Genomic DNA, 18,159 nt, shown 5'->3' on the forward strand with positions numbered 1-18,159 from the left:
TTTATTATCACCCACGCTATCATTTGAAAAGTCTTAAAAGGTATATGTGTAGGTCTTTAAATATTTGGCCTGCCATTAATTTCAAAGTACGGAGAATGTTTGAAATTTACTAGTGAAAGTAAGGTTTTTATCCCCTAGTTAGAATTTTAAAACAATCTACCACATACAAAATTTATGTGGAATGAACAATTAATTGTAGAAGAATAAAAGCAAAGTATAATTGATGCTTCAAAATCTGGATGATTTATGCATACTAAATTCTTCCATTATTGTATAAGTTATGAAATTTTATCTTTTAATTAGAAGTGGGTGTTTTTTTTTTTCTATGTAAAAATGTATTAAAAGAAAGAAAGAAAGAAATTCTCGTGCGCACAAAAAACACTCGAACACAACCTAAACTTGTCATGCCAAAAGACAAAACATTTAGAAAGTAAACCGAAGCAAAACAAATAAACAAATACAGTAACTTAAAGCAATAATTCTTAAAAACTATCTAATAAACATAAGAGATATGGCCTAAGAGGGAGAAAAGGAATGACAGAAGAGGGTGTGTTTGAATTTTAAAAGAAATACCAAGAGAGGCATTCGCCCAAAACATGGAATCTAGTTAATGATTTACCCAAATGGTGAATAAACGACAGCCGTTGGATGGAAGTGTCAGGTTGGAAACCTTTGTCAACAATAGTAACATGGGGTGTTTCTTCTCATTTACCAACTAAAAAATTAATAGGGTATATATTTCCAGTTTTGAGTATATAATTAAATATTTAAATAATATATTATTACGTGATTAGATATTTATATATTTATATATTCATAAAATGACATTGAAAATAATTATTAAAATTTTCATCATGCAAAACCTTAGAGGGCTATTTGGTGGAGAGGTAATAAAAATTATTCTAGTAATATATTTTTTATTAATTATATTACTTTATTTAGTTTATAAATAATAAAAAATTTCGATAATATATCAATGGTGATGTAATATATAATATAAAGAGTAATATAATTATCATCGTTACTTTAAGTATTAAAATACTATTAAAGTAATTTTGATTTTATTATAACTATATTCTTATTTATTAATTTTTAGAAAAAAATACTCTTATTTTCAATTAATATAACAAATAATATAAAAATATTTTAGAATAATTATACTTAAGAGAATTTAAATGAAATAATGTATTAGTATTCTGTTATTACGTTTAACCAAACAGAATAGTTATTTAAATATATTTATTTTTATCAAATATAGTAATCCATATTAACAGTAATATCCTAATTTTGGTAAAAAAATATTACCGAAACTAAACGCGCCATAAAAGTACTATTGTGCTCGTTATTCTCATTCTCACTGTCATTTGTCATCTCTCTTCTTTTTGTTTCATCTTTTCTTCATCAAAACCAGAATAATAATCACTCGTTGCTTCTCTAAATTTATTAACCATTTCTCCACTGATTTACAAGAAGTCTTCAACAACAACGATCCTTAAACATGGAGCCATCTCAGCATCACAACTCTTCTTCAAACCAACAACCATTCAATTCTTGGCCTTCTCACCAACAATTCTTCCACCACCACCCCACTATGTTTCCTCCAAATATTCATCATCAAAGTTTCAACTTTAATCTTAACCAGGAGGACTACTGCCGAGAAGAACAGGGGGGGCAGGATGAGGCAGATGTCCCTGCTGACACCAGACAATTACAGGAAGCTGAGGGTGAGAAAGAACCCATGTTTGAGAAGCTCTTAACTCCCAGTGACGTGGGAAAGCTCAACCGTCTGGTGATTCCCAAACAACATGCGGAGAAATACTTTCCACTCGGCGGCGGCGCTGACTCGGCGGACAAAGGGTTATTACTGAGCTTCGAGGACGAGTCCGGAAAGTGCTGGAGATTTCGATACTCGTATTGGAACAGTAGCCAGAGCTATGTGTTGACCAAAGGCTGGAGCCGATTCGTGAAGGAGAAGAGATTGGATGCGGGCGATATAATTCTTTTCTTTCGCCATAGAACCGATGGCCAAAGGTTGTTTATAGGGTGGAGACGACGCGGCGCTACGGTAGCCCCGGATGCTCATAGTGATAGCGGTTGTGGTGGTGGAAGCTCCGGAGGAGGTTGGTGGAGCGGAGGTTTGTATTCAGGCTCACCACATCCCTATCCTCCTGCTCCACACCAACCTGACTGTCTTCATGCAGGTTTAATATTTCTTCTTCTTATTATTATTCTTCATTTCCATTTTAGTATTTTTTTTTTTTTAACTGGGAACGCGCATACCCTAGATAAATAACTCAACTGATAACTATTATATCGAGTAAACCAGAGTCTTTTTTCTTGAAAATTCTATTACTTCACAAGTTTTGCCAATCCCTAATTCTCATTTTAGTCTTATATATTCATAAAACAGAAGAAAGAAAAAAAAAAAAAAGCGTTCTGGGTAAATAAAATTTTCAGCAGGTTGTTCAGAGATTTACATGGAGGCATTGTGGTATTTCCAGGCAGTGTGGTGCAGAGCTCAGGTGGGAATTCAAAGACATTGAGGCTATTTGGGGTGAATATGGAGTGTCAGTTGGATGAGTTGGAGCCATCGAGGGCTGATGGTTCGTCACTGTGGAGCCATGGTTTCCAACAGCAGCAGTTTAATGAGTCTCAGACTTATTCTTCAGACGGCCACCATCACATGGTAGGCAGATCACTATTATTTAAAATTGTTTTTACGGCTAAGTCTAAGCTGTGAGTGACATCGTTGTTTCTCATAATGAGCCAATAATACAATTGATAGAAAATTAGTGAGGGCAAGAAGGAGATTAACACGTGGCCAAATTGTGTGGTTTTTAATTTAAACAAGATCAGGTGGTTGATTCTGGTGATAATTAGAGATGAAAATTAAGGTAATGAAATAATAATAATATTATTATTGCGTGTGTGTTTGTCACAGGATATCACTTTCGCCCAAGATGTTAACCGGATGATGAGAAATCACCAAGGATAAGATCTGGACGATGTGACGTTCTAGATTGGACTTAAATTGAAAACCCACTTGGAAGGTGGAGAAATTTTTACAAATATTTTAAGATGAAAAAGAGAGGAAAAAGGAAAAAAGAAAACCCAGAAAAAAGATTTTAGAAAATTAAAAATTAAAAAAATGATTATGATTTATGAAGAGGGGTGGGGCCAGAAGATGATGAGAAGAGAAAGAAAGGAATCTATTTGGGACTGTTGAGATTCTGTCTGAAGATTTTTCATGGAGAAATTTCATTTAGGTGGTCATGGCGGTGGCGGTGGGTGGAGACTGAATGGATAGGTGATGGACAGCCCCTTTGTACAAGCCCATTCCTTTGGATTTTTCTTTCTTTCTTTGTAATTTTCAATAGAGAGAGGAAGATGAAGAAGAAAGCTTCTAGAAAAGGAGAAAGCAAACTTTTTTTTTCTTCTTCAATTCTACTGTTTATCATTTTTATGATATATTGCAAGTAATTGTTGTTGTTGTTGTTGTTACTTGGGAGAAAAGTGGGTCAAATTTGTTTTCCTTTGCCGACTTGATAACAGCTAAGTGTTAGTGATTAAATTTGGATTCATCAAATCCATAGACTTTGGTAGAAAATGACTGATCTTTATTCCCACAAAAACTTTTCTTTTTTTTTTCAATCATTGCTAACTTTTTATTTTCCTTCATAAAGGCTTTTTATTAATTTAATTAAATATAAAACAACTCAAAATTACTATAAAAACTGGTTGAACAAAACTATAAATACTTATTTTAAGTACATAAATAAATGTTTATTCAATTGTATTATTATATAATTAAATAATTTTAAATTAACGATAAAATAACATTCAATTATATAATATCACATATAAGTGTATATTAATTGATATATTAAAAATAAATATGTATAGTTTTACTAAAATTAAAAACCCCCGTAGCCAAATATCTAATGCTCTATTACAAAATATAATACGAGTAAATCAATACACCATTTTTAAGCAATTCACTCTGTTGAAAGCATAATAAAATCTGATGAAACCCCCACACAACCCGCGCCACACCCCCACACAACGCCCACCCCCACCCCCCCCCCAAAATCTAGATGAAAATTTGCAGCCAACAACTGGGTCATGAGAAGATCAAAATGAATCCCTAGGAATATCAAGGATTATAAACTTATAAACAAATTTTTAATATTTACGGGAAAAAATGGGTAAAGTTGGCAGACTTGTAATGTAATACAACATATATAATCATGCATTGATTCAAGTCTAAAGTTAGGTTTTGGGTATTATATGTATAACCCTAAATACACGAAAACAAGAATGTATAGAATTAATGTAATCCAAAGCATACCAACGGGCAAGAATAGCAAGTTCAATTTTTGGTGACTTAAACAAGGCAAACAATGAGTTTTGTCATACCTAAATTACAGTATTACAGACTTGAAAAAACCATCTCAACACTGCGTATAGTATTGATTAGTGAGGGCAACAGAGCTGGACTTCTAAGCAGTGCAAGAAAATCATCCAAGAGATCAGTTGGGTCCCAACAAACATCCCACAATCAGATATATTGAGAGGGCCTCAAAGTCTCAGACCAGAACTAAAATCCGAAATCCTAGCCATTGGCTCATTCAAACTTCTGTGGTTTGAAATCTAGCTCAAGTGCTGAACCTACCAAGGTGAACTATTCAAAATTCTTTTTCCATTTAGAGCATTGAAATACACTGACCAGTAGTTGATACAAATAGAAAATAACAGAATCCAAGATACAATTGCAACCGTCTGAGGCTTCGAACACTAGATGTTCTTCACACAGTATTTTCTAGAAATTGCATTTTGTTAAAATTCAAATCAACATCATACACTACTGAATGACAATTTCTATTAGTGGCCAATGCTAGATGTGACCCATCAACGACTAATATTAAGCAATGATGCAGTGCACCAACTAACAAAAGTTATGCAATTTATGAATTAAAACAAAAGTTGTACTAGTTGTCATCCTAGGAATGATAGTGGCCACAGGCTTTAGCTTGTGTGGACATGTTATACATACCCCTCAAGTGAATTAAAAGGCAACAATATAAGCAGAAGAATAAAGTGACAACTTGCGCAGATTTTATACATTACCCTTGCAAAAGAATCAAACACAGTGCCGATTGATTATAGTGGCCCATCAAGATTCAGACAAGAGACTAATCCATTGACCTCTGCTGCTGATAGCTCTAATGTTTAGTGACTCTGCTAGTGGGAGGTCCCTGGATATGTGTTATTATCATTGGCCTTTAAGATAGTGCCCAATCAAAGCAATGAGGGGTGGCTCCTCCCGTGTATTTTATTTGTCCTGTGAGAATAATTCAACCATGCATGACTCAGTACAGTACAGATATAGAAAAACCATGTGAGTACTTCCTTGTTCCACTTGCCTTTTTGTCTTACCAGTCCATCAGCCCTTTTGCAACTGGGGCTTATGGTTCAACCTTACCTTCACCTCCTGCACCGGCCAAGGCAAAAGGAACTCCTTCCCCGGAATCTAATCACCTCAGGAACCAAAAAGAAATAAATGATATTGATATGTGCCTTGACAACATTAAAATAACCACAAAATGCAAAAACTATGTTGCTTGATCCTTACCTTAAAATATAGCTAGATAACAAAAGGGACTCAAAGTAACAAATTGAGGAGAGATATATCAACATGGGGTAATCTCCAAATAACTGTTAAAAACCCAACTAAATGAGAAAAGGCTTGAAACCATTGAGATAGTGACAGAAAGTGAAAAATGATGTTAATAGAACCTTATTATTGTAAAAACTTGCTTGATAACTTGGGAAATCAAAGCTGTTCCGAATTCCAAAACGGATACAATCTGTTGGAGTAACACCAAATAACCAATAAAATTCCCACTGAATTGAAAAGATATGTATTATCTGCAAGACAACCTAATCTTGAATCCTTGTACAAACCACTCCCAGGTAATATGCACCAAAATTGCTATTGGTCATGCAAATGAACCTTACTATAATGTTCCTAAGATTACCCAAAAGCAAGGCCCTTGTGCTAGAAAGACTCCAAGAATGTCCCAGTCATGAGGCAGGCGCTGGAATTCGGAAACCATACCGATGCAACGGCATAACCTGACAAGAAGCCAACAAAACAGTTTTCCAGTGATAGAGCTCTTCCTTGAAATGGTCAGAGCTACTTTGTTAAAAAGATGAACTGCAATTAGTGCAAGGAAATTAGCAGTCAATAGTAAGAATCAATTGTAATTCTGAGGCCTTCAGGTCCAAACAGTTGTTCAAACTATGCAGGATCCTCCTCCCTCCATGTGTATTAGCTTCCCCTTTGCATCTGATGATAGATATTTTCAGCCACGTGTCTTTCTACAAAACTTAAAAATCATCTCCGCCACATGTATGATTGACCATAATTAGGTAGTTTAACAGAAAAGTCCAGAACTACCAGATTCCGAAAAATGCTGTGAAGAGAACAAAAGTACATTAAATTGAGAGAATCAGTGAGAAAATTCTGCCCATTAAATGTTGCACAATTATCCCAGTGGAGCCAAAATATCTGACTCTATTTCCATAAAAAAGAAAGAAAGAAGAAAAGGACGTTAAGAAGCACACAGTAAAAAAGCATAAACTATATTTTCCAGGTTATGCTGATATAATTGCATCTTTAAATAAAGAACATTTAGAGAGTCACCGCATTTTCTTTCACCAGTTAAGTTGAGACTTTGCTTCCTGGCTGCCCTGCTATCTCCATGAGTCTTAGGTCTGTTCAGTAGAAAATAAGCTACAACCATTAGAGATAGCAGAGAGAAAGAGAGATTAAATGATATTTAGATTCCAAAAAAGTAAAGCTAACATCAACATCTAAAAAGAGTTGAAGATAAGAAATCCATGCCATCATCAGCAATCTCATGTATTTTGAAAATTTCATTTCATTTCCCTCAACATAAAACCGTAAATCATATTGCATGCACCCTGCAACATTGAACTACAGTTGGCAGTGCTCTGGGATTGTCAGGATTGTTCTAGATACAACTATTGGGCAACAGAGTCCCATAAAGTAATTTTGGTCTCTGTTTAAAAAAAAGAAAATACAGAACAGATATGATCACTGCCAATAAACTAAAAATTGCTAGTGCAAAACATAAATGTATAACAGAAAAGGATGCAGTATAAGGAATGGAAAAATAGGTTCTAGAGGGAATTATATATACAAATTTAAATATATTTATATACTTCATAGATTTGTTACAGAAAGTAGAACCCTCAAATTGGATGGGTTACACCAGTAAATTCTAGCTGACTCAGCAGCAAGAAAGCTCTTAATTTCTTCTCTATGGTTCATTGCTAGTGTGATATACTTGCATATACTGCCTAGTGTAGACTAGGGACTAGTAGATTTTTTGGGGATATCACTTTCTTGTTGAGTTTTGGCATCTTCCTTCTTCTCCATGACTTGCTGGATCCCTTCTTGATACCCTGCTATGAAACTTTTGAGAGCATCTTTATATGCCGAAGCTCTTGTCATGTAGACTCGCTGCAAAGCTGGCCTTAATGTCTCTGCTCCTCCTCTAGCAGCCACCGCTAATAATTTTATACCAGAAAATAGTATCCAACCAATGTCAGAATTTAAAATGTGTAAACTACGAATTTAAAGAAGGATATGTAGAAGATTGCAAAGAGAAAAACAGTTCATCCAGCCATAGTCATTCTTTAACAGGGATAAGGACTTCCGTTAAACAGTTCAGCAATTATGATGACTGGAAGTGAAATCTTCAAATAAGCATGGTTTAAACAGTAGTTTAAAAATCCTAGCATGTATTTCATTACTGTGTCAACTTGTCACCTTTATGATGGCTCAATGTTGTTTCCAAAAATAAATTTACATAAACTGGCAATTTGAAATAGGGTTGACAGGAAAGATCAAAGTTGCATTAAAATCACCTAGCAAACAGAGAGCTCTAAACCCATGCCTTCTTTCCGGTGCCTACTTTTTGCATTAATTTCTTTACCTAAATCAACAAACCCTTTCACTTTAAGCCCACTACTTTTCATCATTGAAATTAATTGATAGAACCTCATCATTGAAATTAACTGATTGAACCTCATCATTGAGTTAACTGATTGGACCTCATCATTGAGATTAACTGATTGGACCTCACCACTGCCTTTTCTCACCATATAGATTTAATTATTTCGTTTGTCATTGTTCTATAAAGTTAAAAAGTCAGCCTCCATGATGAAGTGTTTGATGTTCTAAGTTCAATTTACCATCCAATTTATAATATTCTTTAGTGCACTTGAAAAAAAGTCAGACCTTTCAAGTAGGAGCATTTTGGAAGGAGATTGTGGGGCAGATTGTACTTCATTAACATTGCAGAGGCATTTTCAGGCCATATATATTATTATATTTCCCAAAACTTATGATGGAGCATAAAATGCTCTAAAATAATGCTTTCTGCAACAATTAACAATATTTACAAAAGATTTTGAATAAAAGCAAAAGAAATACTGTAAGGATGTGATCTATATCAAGATAACCACCATAAGGAGGCAAAACAAGAAAAACCAGAAGACATGAAGACCATTTTCCAAAGATAACCCAAGTAACATTGAATCCAGCAAAAAAAAAAGCTAGAAATTTCTCATCGCATGACTCCTATCTTAAGAAAGAGAGTCTAATTACAAACTATCAATCTCAAAAACCAAGAAAACACATAAAAGTATGAAAGCCAAAAACCATACTTGAGCCACAAACCTTAATAGATAGATGAATTATCCATTTTCAAAAATAATTTGAACGACCAAACAACTATCAATATCCTTAACTTCAAATTAAAAATTACTAGCAAGAATAACTAATAATGATGATGTCTATCTAGCTTCTACATGACAAATTAAACAACCATACTGAAGACAGGAAAGAAACTTTGAAGGGAACAACACCACACAATAGGCCTTTCTCATTGAAAATGAGTGAACTCGAGTTATCCTTTCAATTTCTGTACTTTATTCTTTTTCTAAGAAAATTTCATGGTTATTTCTGTCTCTGAAACAAGCAAAAATTCTCACATTTATAGTCGATTTATTATATTCTTCAGAGTCAAGAATATCTGAAGTGCACTTGTTGGAAAGTTAATGCATACAACCTTATACGGACTAGGTTAACATGAACATCAGCTACAGTTAGCCACTTAATATAATCTACCTTCTTCAATCACTAAGAAAATAAAGGAATGGTGTGTTTGGAAGTCATTAAATAATTATAATAATTATTTATAAAAGAATTTTAAAAAAGCACCCATTACTGATTCTTCAAAAAGCACTTCAACACTTCAAATTATATGTAAATCTCTTAACTATTTAACAAAACAAATTCACCATAAATAATTAGAAAACAATAATTTAGTTGTAATCTCCATTAGTATACCGGTCAAATTCCTCACCCACAAAGGTGGTTTTCCATTTAATGCCTCTAGTGCTATTTCGTATATAAAGTGCTTTTCAAGAAATCATATATCAAATGTTTCTCTCCAAAAAGCACATATAAATTAACAGAAAATCGAAATCTCTATAACCATTAAACAAGCACTCTAAAAATGTGTTAGAACTGCACCCAAAAGCACTGTAATCTATCACAAAACAATGGTTAAACACTTGAACATAGCATATATGAGGCAATAAATTCTCACCAAGATCTTCTAGAACAGATGGTTCTTTCTCTTTAGTTGCACTCTTAGAACCATTAGCTTTATCATTTTCATCCTCGTCGTGCTTCTTATAATCATTTGGGCGAAGATCAGGACCGATATCGCGTACCCAGCTTGCAGCATAAAGCCTTGAGGCCTCCTTCAACACCTAAAAAAAATATTTCAGTTGGGTTAAACTTATTGTAACATACACTCTGAACTAAGATTGGAAAGGAAACAGTAAAATGAAAGGGTTACTAGAAAACGCTCGTTCCAAGTCAATTTGCGGCGTTTTTTGATGTGGGGAGGGTCCGGAAGTGAAGAAGGAAACGCAATTTCTTTCAAGTCATAGCGAATGTAATCGTAAACTTTTCTACACACTACTTTCACCTTCATTCTCTCAGCAATTATTCAATAGGACAAATTGACAAACACTTGGAAAGCATTCACAAATACACCTTAATCTAAAAACTATCAAAACCCCTTTAGAAAAACTAAATTCAGTATAGATTAGTGTGACTTCGAGAGTGAAATATGATTGATTTTCACATGAGTTTTGGATGCCCCCTGTTTTCCTGCGTCCTGGCTAGTGTTAACGAATTCCATGTGAGAAAACACAATTGCCATGCGAACAACGAAAGCGTTTGTACTTAGAAATGAGCTCCAGGGTTTTTTCCTTGACACCTCTTAGGTGCAGACAAAATTCTTAGAGACCCACAGATTTCAGAAAGTGACACTTATTGCCATTTAAATTAACAACTAGAAAATTTAACTTTCCAAAAATTAAAAAAAAAAAACTCCATTCTTGACAACTGCTCCTTATTATGTTCCAAAATTATGTAATCTCAAGTATTTAGGGATGGAATTTCCATTGTAAATGATGATCTCTTTTTGTTAGAATTGGTGACAACTTCGTTTTTACTTAACGCACACTAGGTCTTGCTAAACAAGCGGGTGGCTAAGGTGTAGTGCCCTCGGGACTTTTCTTAAGAATTAGAATCCTAATAAGCTTTTGTTATGGGCAAAAATCTTAATATATAAATACAATATTATTGCAGCTTATTATGTCCACTTCATCAAAAAATTTACTAATTATATAATTAAATAATTTTAAATTAAAAAAATAATACCCAATTACATAATGACGTATTATCTATTTATTAATTAATATATACATAGAGCATTGCTCCTTTTCTATCTCACAAGTCGGAGTTGATGCTGTTTTCATTCTTTGATTGCCTTGATAAGCAGATCAGAAATTTTACACAATCCTTTTCATGTGAAACAGGCTCTCAAGATCCAGCTCATCTGATCTTGCTGGTGAGATAATAATGAAGAGTGTGGATAATTTATGTGGAAAAAACTTTCTAACTTGCAAATGATCAAATCCCTATGGTTTTTTTTTTTAATAATTTGGACTGTTCGTATTTATTAGACAGATAAATCTCAATTATAATGATTGAACTTACAATCACTACATTAGATAAGTTAAGATTTCATAGTATGACAGAGGTTCATATCTAAATATTTACATTAAAAATTCTAATATTTTACTAATTTTGTTAACTCTTGGGTCTTATAAAAAAAATCCAATAGAATCACATTTTATATGATAGTTTTTCATGAAACTCACAGTAAAATTCGAAATGCATCTTATGTGCCTTTTCTCTATAATTTTCATGAGTACAAGTGAATCCACCGTGTTTCTATTGCGTTTTAAAAGCATATTTATCCAAGTAAGAGATGGCTACAGCAGCATGAAGAGCTGCTCCAATGGGAAGAACATCTTCATCAACAAACAGGTAGGGTGAGTGCAAATGGTTACGCATTTTATTCGTTTCATTCTTTGTTCCGATCATGAAAAGTGCAGCTGCCATCTTCTCCGCATAGAAGCTGAAATCTTCTGCTCCCATTGACCTTGGAATTACATTCACATTTGCTTCTCCAAGCAAAGACTCCCCCACCCTCTTTCCATGTTCATACATTTCTTCGTCGTTTACAAGTGATGGATATGGCCTCATTTTTTCCTCCATGAAATCTATTGAAGCACTGCACCTATGAACTACTGCTTGAGTTTCAATGACCTGCCATTTAACCACCAAAAAAAAAAAAAAAAACAAAGAATTACAACATTGAACATTGTCTTCGGAATGACAAGAGATTGCTGATTTTTTACCTCTTTGATTCTTTGTTTAAGGTAAAAAGAACCTTCTGTGGTGGTGCACCGAAAAGTGCCGCCAAATCTCACGGTCTCTGGGATTACATTTGCTGCTTGGCTCGCCTCAATGAACCCTACCGTGATTACCTATATAACATTATATATTTATAAATTATTTGAGTAATGGTGAATGGAAATTCCTTTGTCAAAGTGTCTAGATATATTTTTATCAAGACTGTATATATATTTATTGGATGTTGTAGGATAGCATTTCAATAAATGGGATGAATCCAACTGTTTAAAAATGACAAGATAAATATCTAATTACAGAATTACTTCTTAGAAAAAATTAAATGAAATTTAATAAAAGAATGTTAAGAAGTTTAAAGACGAAAGATTAAGGTTAATGGTGAAATTTAATGTCATGTCCCTTATTAGTAGAATAAATGGGTTCCTCCTCCCATTTGAATTCACAATTTCTTTCGGAATTACCTCATGAGATGGTGGTTATATTAATTATATTATTTTATTTGATTTATTAAAAAATAAAAAATTTTAACGATTTTCTATTATCAATGAAAATGTGACAAATAATACATAAAGTACTCTAACTATCATCTTCACCTTCAATTGATATTTAAATAAAATAATATTTATTACATCAAACTATACATAATTATTTATATTCACAAAATTTTTAAAGTAATCTATCTTTATAATAAAATATTATCTAAACTAAATGCACTTTGAAGTTTTATTTTTTTAAGAGATTTGATTCAGTTCATCATAATCGAAAATTGGTGTTTCTCTTGCTATTTCTCCGTCATTATATTCTAGAAAACAAACATTGAAATCTTTATACATCTTAATAAATGGGGTGAATCTGTTTAAGAATACTATGTGTTATGCAGGCCTTGACTTTTAATTTTTTGATTGTTCTAAATTTTCATTACCAGTTTTCAACCTGTCATATTGAATGTTTCTATATTCTCAATCTTGAAATTGGTATTATTATTATTTTTTAATTCATCTGTATTTTCATTATATTGTTAGTAAGCGATTAACATTACTCAAATGAAAAAAAGATGCATGTATTTATTTAAACTAAGTAACTTTTAGTAAGAAGCTTGCAAAATTTACCCTGGCTGTAAGAGGATCAGTCTCTCGAGAAATTAGTTGTTGGAGTCCAAGGATGGCAAAAGATGCAGCAACAATGGGATCCCTAGTATCAAGAGGCCATGCCGCATGCCCACCTTTTCCTTTAATTATGGCCACAAATCTCCCAGAAGAAGCAAGCATGGAACCTGGCCTCGAACCGATTTCTCCTGTGGGCATTTCCGGTGCAATATGCAAGCCAAGAATGGCCTGAATCTTATCAAGACCACCGTCTTTTAGCATATGGTATGCGCCACCATAACCCTCTTCTGCAGGTTGGAAGACAAGCTTAACCGTGCCCTTTGAAATGAAAATTCATAGAACAAACAAAATAGAAAGAGATTAGATTTACATAATTTCTGATTCTGAACTTAATTTTAATTACCTTTACTTTATGTCTCCTTGTTTGAAGTAATTTAGCTGCTCCAAGTAGCATTGTGACATGAACATCGTGGCCACAAGCATGCATTTTACCTTTGATCTTGCTCTTATGCTCCCACTCAACCAATTCCTTTAAAATAAAGAGAGTAAAAATTTGATTAAATTTGCATTTTAGTTTTAACTACATAAAAAATAAAAGAAAGAAAATTTAAAAATTCAACCTGAACTTGAAGAGCATCCATATCGGCCCTTAGACCGAACCACGGCTGCACCCCTGACCCGACCGAAGCCACGACCCCGGTCGTCGCCACTGGCCACCGGTATTTAATCCCAAGTGAGTCAAGTTCCAATCTTATGAGTTCACTCGTGTTGAACTCTTCAAAAGCCACCTCCGGATACTCGTGTATTCTCCTCCTAACCCTCTTTAACCACTCAAAGAACTCCGACTCCCTCGCGGAGTTTAACATCTCCCGAGTAGGCGAAGTTGGAGCCGCCATAGCCGCCCATATTGCTGCATGGCATGAAAAGACTGTCGATATGGTGATGCAAAGAAAGAGATGCAACATCTGGAGTGCTTTTGTCTCTTTTGGAAATTTATGGATCTCTTTAATTACACCAAATCGAGGGAAAGATAAATTATATCTTCATTAAGGCAATTTCTATGCAACAGAATTGATTTAATCTTATCAATTCGATTAAATTAGGATATGTTTTGGATTTATGCAACAATTAAAGCATGACACATGGCTCAATCATACTAATTCAGTGTTAATTCACGTTCATTGGTGGCTTCTTTATCTTTAACTGGTGTGACAGTGCTTGTATTGCTCCCTACAGGCAATGGAAAAGCTCTAGAGTTTGCTAGGAGTCTTTTACAGTGAAAAACGTCAGAGTGTTTATATAAAAATGACAAAAAGTCTTAAAAGAATGAATTTCAATTCATTTATATAGACAATGATGAACAACCGTTTATTGGGCATGTATGCTGGTTTATATAAATCGTATCATATCGTAATATTATATGAAATCTATGATTATCCACATTCAAGATATATGGGATCATCAGGTAAGATTAATCCAATATAAAAAATACCCATTGACATGTAATACATAATTGTTCATGTAACTTGTTAGTTGACATTTATCTAATTTTTAAACTTCTTTTATTCAAATCAGATGAAGTCAACTTTTTATTATTCTACTTTAGTCCATTTACGTATATATTACAATTTGACCTTTTAAGTTAACAAACTCATATTTAAATCTAATATTCTTACGAAACTCAAAATTGTCATCATCAATCCTAGACATGTTTAAAAATCAAACAAGTTTATATAAAACATGCTTAATGCCTCCAAACACATTTGGAAGTACACACATCATCATAATCAGAATGTATATAAACATAGTGCATTGTAAATTGTATAGGCTTTTGATATCCTTCTATCTCTTATCATTCCCAAGGGGTTCTAGTAGACCTCTAGTGCTCCCCTCCATCTCTTGATCATGTGTGCTATGTGTGGATCACTTTGGCACCATACTACTTTGGATCAGAGAATGAATATCACATTGGATTACTATTAAAGACGAAGAAACCTTTAGACATTAGTAAGTTACTTAAAACACCCAATGGTAGTTTCAAATTATGTATTATATTATTTAAATAAAAATAGATAATCATGTGAGTAATTATAATTATATAAATAAAAAACTATATGTAATATATAAAAATTTTAACTGTTGTTGATATTATTTTTTAAAATTTTTAAAATTTGTTCTTAACAAATTCTATTAAAATAACATTTCTTTATAATATTTGAGTCAATTCATATTGTGTCAGGGTATTTTCGTATGAATTGTAATACTATCTGATTTAATTTTGAGTTATATCGGATTAACTAACAACAAATTTTGTGTCAAAGAATTGAATCTTATTCTAATTTTTTTTGTATTATATGGTATTAGAGTGATAAATTAGGTTGAAAATTGTCGGCTGTATTTAAGTTATTGCCTAAGCACGCGAGAATTACTAGGAAGTCACAACCACTTTTGAACACACTCGGTATATGGTCGAAGGCTATTAATTTGGATTCATTTAAATGCTGCCATAACCTGTTACAACATTTTCGTAATCATCAATTATGTGTTCTAAAATTCAGAACTAACAACTACTTGCTGGACTTTCCATTCTTGAGTTAGTGATTTTACAATATAATAAATTATCTATAGTATAAATTCATTAAAATTTTAATGAATACTAATAGTGACAAAATATAAAAATGAAAACTTGCAGCTTGCTGTTTGTCATTGATTCTGATGTCTACACTTAAAAATTTTCTCATGTTAGTTAATCTTTGATTTGAATGTCTCAAAGTTTAAAGGGTTCATGTGAATCACTAACTTAACAAAATATAAAAACAAACCAATGTTTTCAAAATCATATTAGATATCAACTTGATATCGATGGTGATTTGATCTAACTAGTGAATATCAACTTGATAAAAATTGGTTGATCAATGATTGGATCAGTTAACTGTTTACAAATAATATTTTAAATAATTTTATTTTATTTGTCATTAAATATATAATTTGAAATATTTTAGTATTAAAATAAATGTATTTTGATATTGTACATGTTCAAATTAGATAGATGACGTATTGGGTTCAATTGATAATAATTATTTTTAAAAAAAAATTTATATTGATGGAGTCAAACTTGGTTTTTTATCCGATCTAACTGGATAATTTGAATGATTTAATTTGATCCAAAGTGATTTAACTTTAAAAATGGTTTTCAAACAAACTAAAATTATTTTATTTAATGAGTCTCAATTTTTCTTAATTTAACCTATTAAACCAGCTAAATTAAGGGTTCTGCAAAAGAAATTGAAACAACTTAATTAACAATTTGTACCAAACCTTTCGTGATTTTTCAAATTGATTTTTTTCCCTTTTTCTGATTGATCATTTAAATGCGTAGATCTGTCCTTGTATCTTGGTAGTAGTTGGAGAAATCTAACCGGCCAGTAACACACCGACCAATATTAAATTTTCGGCAATACTCTTGATCTTGAGACAGCAACTTCAGAAATGAATACATACATACATATATATATACATATATATATATATGTTTTGTGGTACACTGAGTTAAATCCACCCAATAGAACTAAAACTTCTCTAGTATAAATTTTTTCTTTCAACAATGTGTAGTTTTTCCTCCTTAACACCTATGAGCAAAAGGTATGTTCTTTTAAGTGAAATAAAAATTGTGTTTAAGAGCTTGTTTAATTCAATTATTTTACAGATTAGAAGGCGAAGTGGCGATAATAACAGGAGGAGCAAGCGGCATTGGTGAGACCACGGCCAGACTATTTGCTCGACATGGTGCAAGAGTGATTACAGCCGATGTTCAAGACGATCTCGGCGAAGCCATTTGCAAGGACTTCAAGTCCGACGGAACAATTCATTATGTGCATTGCGATGTTACCAGAGAGGAAGATGTTAAAAACGTCGTCGAATTTGCCATGTTCAAGTATGGGAAGCTGGACATCATGTTCAACAATGCTGGCATCATAGGAAACATTGAACCAACAATTTTAGGCTCGGATAACGAAAACTTGAAAAGGGTTTTTGAGGTTAACGTTTATGGATGTTTCTTGGGTGCCAAGCAAGCGGCTAGGGTTATGATCCCAGCGAAAAAAGGCGTCATTCTTTTCACCGCCAGTCTTGCTTCCGTGATAAGTGGCGAGGCGCCGCATGCCTACACGATGTCAAAGCACGCGGTGGTGGGGCTGATGAAGAACTTGTGTGTGGAATTAGGGCAACATGGCATTAGGGTTAATAGTATTTCCCCGGGTTCCATGGCAACGCCATTGTTAACTAGTGCAATTGGGAAAGACAAAGTATTTATAGAAGAAGTTATTCACTCAACAGCAAACCTGAAAGGGGCGGTGCCAGTAGTGGATGATGTAGCGGAAGCTGCAGTGTTTTTGAGTAGCAATGAAGCTTGAGTAGCAATGAAGCTAAGTGTGTGAGTGGAGTAAATTTTATAATAGATGGAGGTTACAGCACCACCAATCGGTCATTTACCATGTTGCTTAAAAGTTTGTTGCCTTGAATAATCCTTAAATTAGGTTTTCAACTATATTAGTACTTGTTTGTGGTATTATCTGAAATTAATTCGACTGAATAAAATCATTGTTGATGTACTGAGACTTCAGTGTTTAGTATGCTTGAGAAATAAAGCTTGTTTCTGACCATTTCCGGACACTTGAAGATATTGCTTCGCATTTGCAGCATAAAATAAAGGGAAAAAAGACAAAAGCAAAAAGATAGCTCCCCTTCATTAATTAAATGAGGTAGCTATATAAATATAAAGTGAGTCCAGTTGACATAAAGAGGTCATTTAAAAGAGATAAGCCGGATTTGAAAATCTCAGTGCCATATGGATTGTCACATTCGTCCTATTAAATAGCGAGTTAAGGACGGATAAAAGCATTATAATTAGGGCCAAAAGACATATTTCCACCTAAGGTTAGGTGATGCCCAAACACCGACAGTAAGGTTTCTCAAATACCTATTTGCCTTTCCATTTTCATTAAAATTTGTTGTTAAAGATAAAAGTAAAATTATTATTTTATTAATAATATTAAAAAATATATAATTTTATATCATTTTCCCTTAGATTTTGAAAATTGATAATTTTATCTCAATATCAATATTACATTTTGATATATATATATAAACATTACTATGCGTATA

General features: G+C 33.2%; 3 protein-coding genes across 3 annotated transcripts; 1 reads left to right on the plus strand and 2 right to left on the minus strand.

Annotated features, from left to right (window-relative positions):
- Nucleotides 1-1,327: 1,327 nt before the first annotated feature.
- LOC123227856 (IAA-amino acid hydrolase ILR1-like) lies at nucleotides 1,328-13,892 on the minus strand. Its single transcript, XM_044652975.1, has 6 exons — nucleotides 13,617-13,892; nucleotides 13,400-13,525; nucleotides 13,000-13,314; nucleotides 11,878-12,006; nucleotides 11,434-11,785; nucleotides 1,328-1,593 (listed from the first exon to the last, which is right to left on the minus strand). The coding sequence occupies exons 1-6, from the start codon at nucleotides 13,890-13,892 to the stop codon at nucleotides 1,529-1,531; spliced, it is 1,263 nt and encodes a 420-aa protein (XP_044508910.1). The 3' UTR covers nucleotides 1,328-1,528.
- LOC123228105 lies at nucleotides 7,222-10,414 on the minus strand. The gene is made up of 3 exons (XM_044653330.1): nucleotides 9,960-10,414; nucleotides 9,705-9,870; nucleotides 7,222-7,596 (listed from the first exon to the last, which is right to left on the minus strand). The coding sequence occupies exons 1-3, from the start codon at nucleotides 10,095-10,097 to the stop codon at nucleotides 7,397-7,399; spliced, it is 504 nt and encodes a 167-aa protein (XP_044509265.1). The 5' UTR covers nucleotides 10,098-10,414; the 3' UTR covers nucleotides 7,222-7,396.
- A 2,652-nt stretch (nucleotides 13,893-16,544) lies between the features above and the next one.
- Nucleotides 16,545-17,657, plus strand: LOC123228294 (secoisolariciresinol dehydrogenase-like). The gene is made up of 2 exons (XM_044653643.1): nucleotides 16,545-16,638; nucleotides 16,703-17,657. Exons 1-2 carry the CDS (start codon nucleotides 16,601-16,603, stop codon nucleotides 17,406-17,408), a joined length of 744 nt encoding a protein of 247 aa, XP_044509578.1. The 5' UTR covers nucleotides 16,545-16,600; the 3' UTR covers nucleotides 17,409-17,657.
- The last annotated feature ends 502 nt before the right edge of the window (nucleotides 17,658-18,159 follow it).

The sequence above is a fragment of the Mangifera indica genome, chromosome 10 (assembly GCF_011075055.1).
Source record: "Mangifera indica cultivar Alphonso chromosome 10, CATAS_Mindica_2.1, whole genome shotgun sequence".
NCBI classification, from domain to species: Eukaryota; Viridiplantae; Streptophyta; class Magnoliopsida; order Sapindales; family Anacardiaceae; genus Mangifera; species Mangifera indica.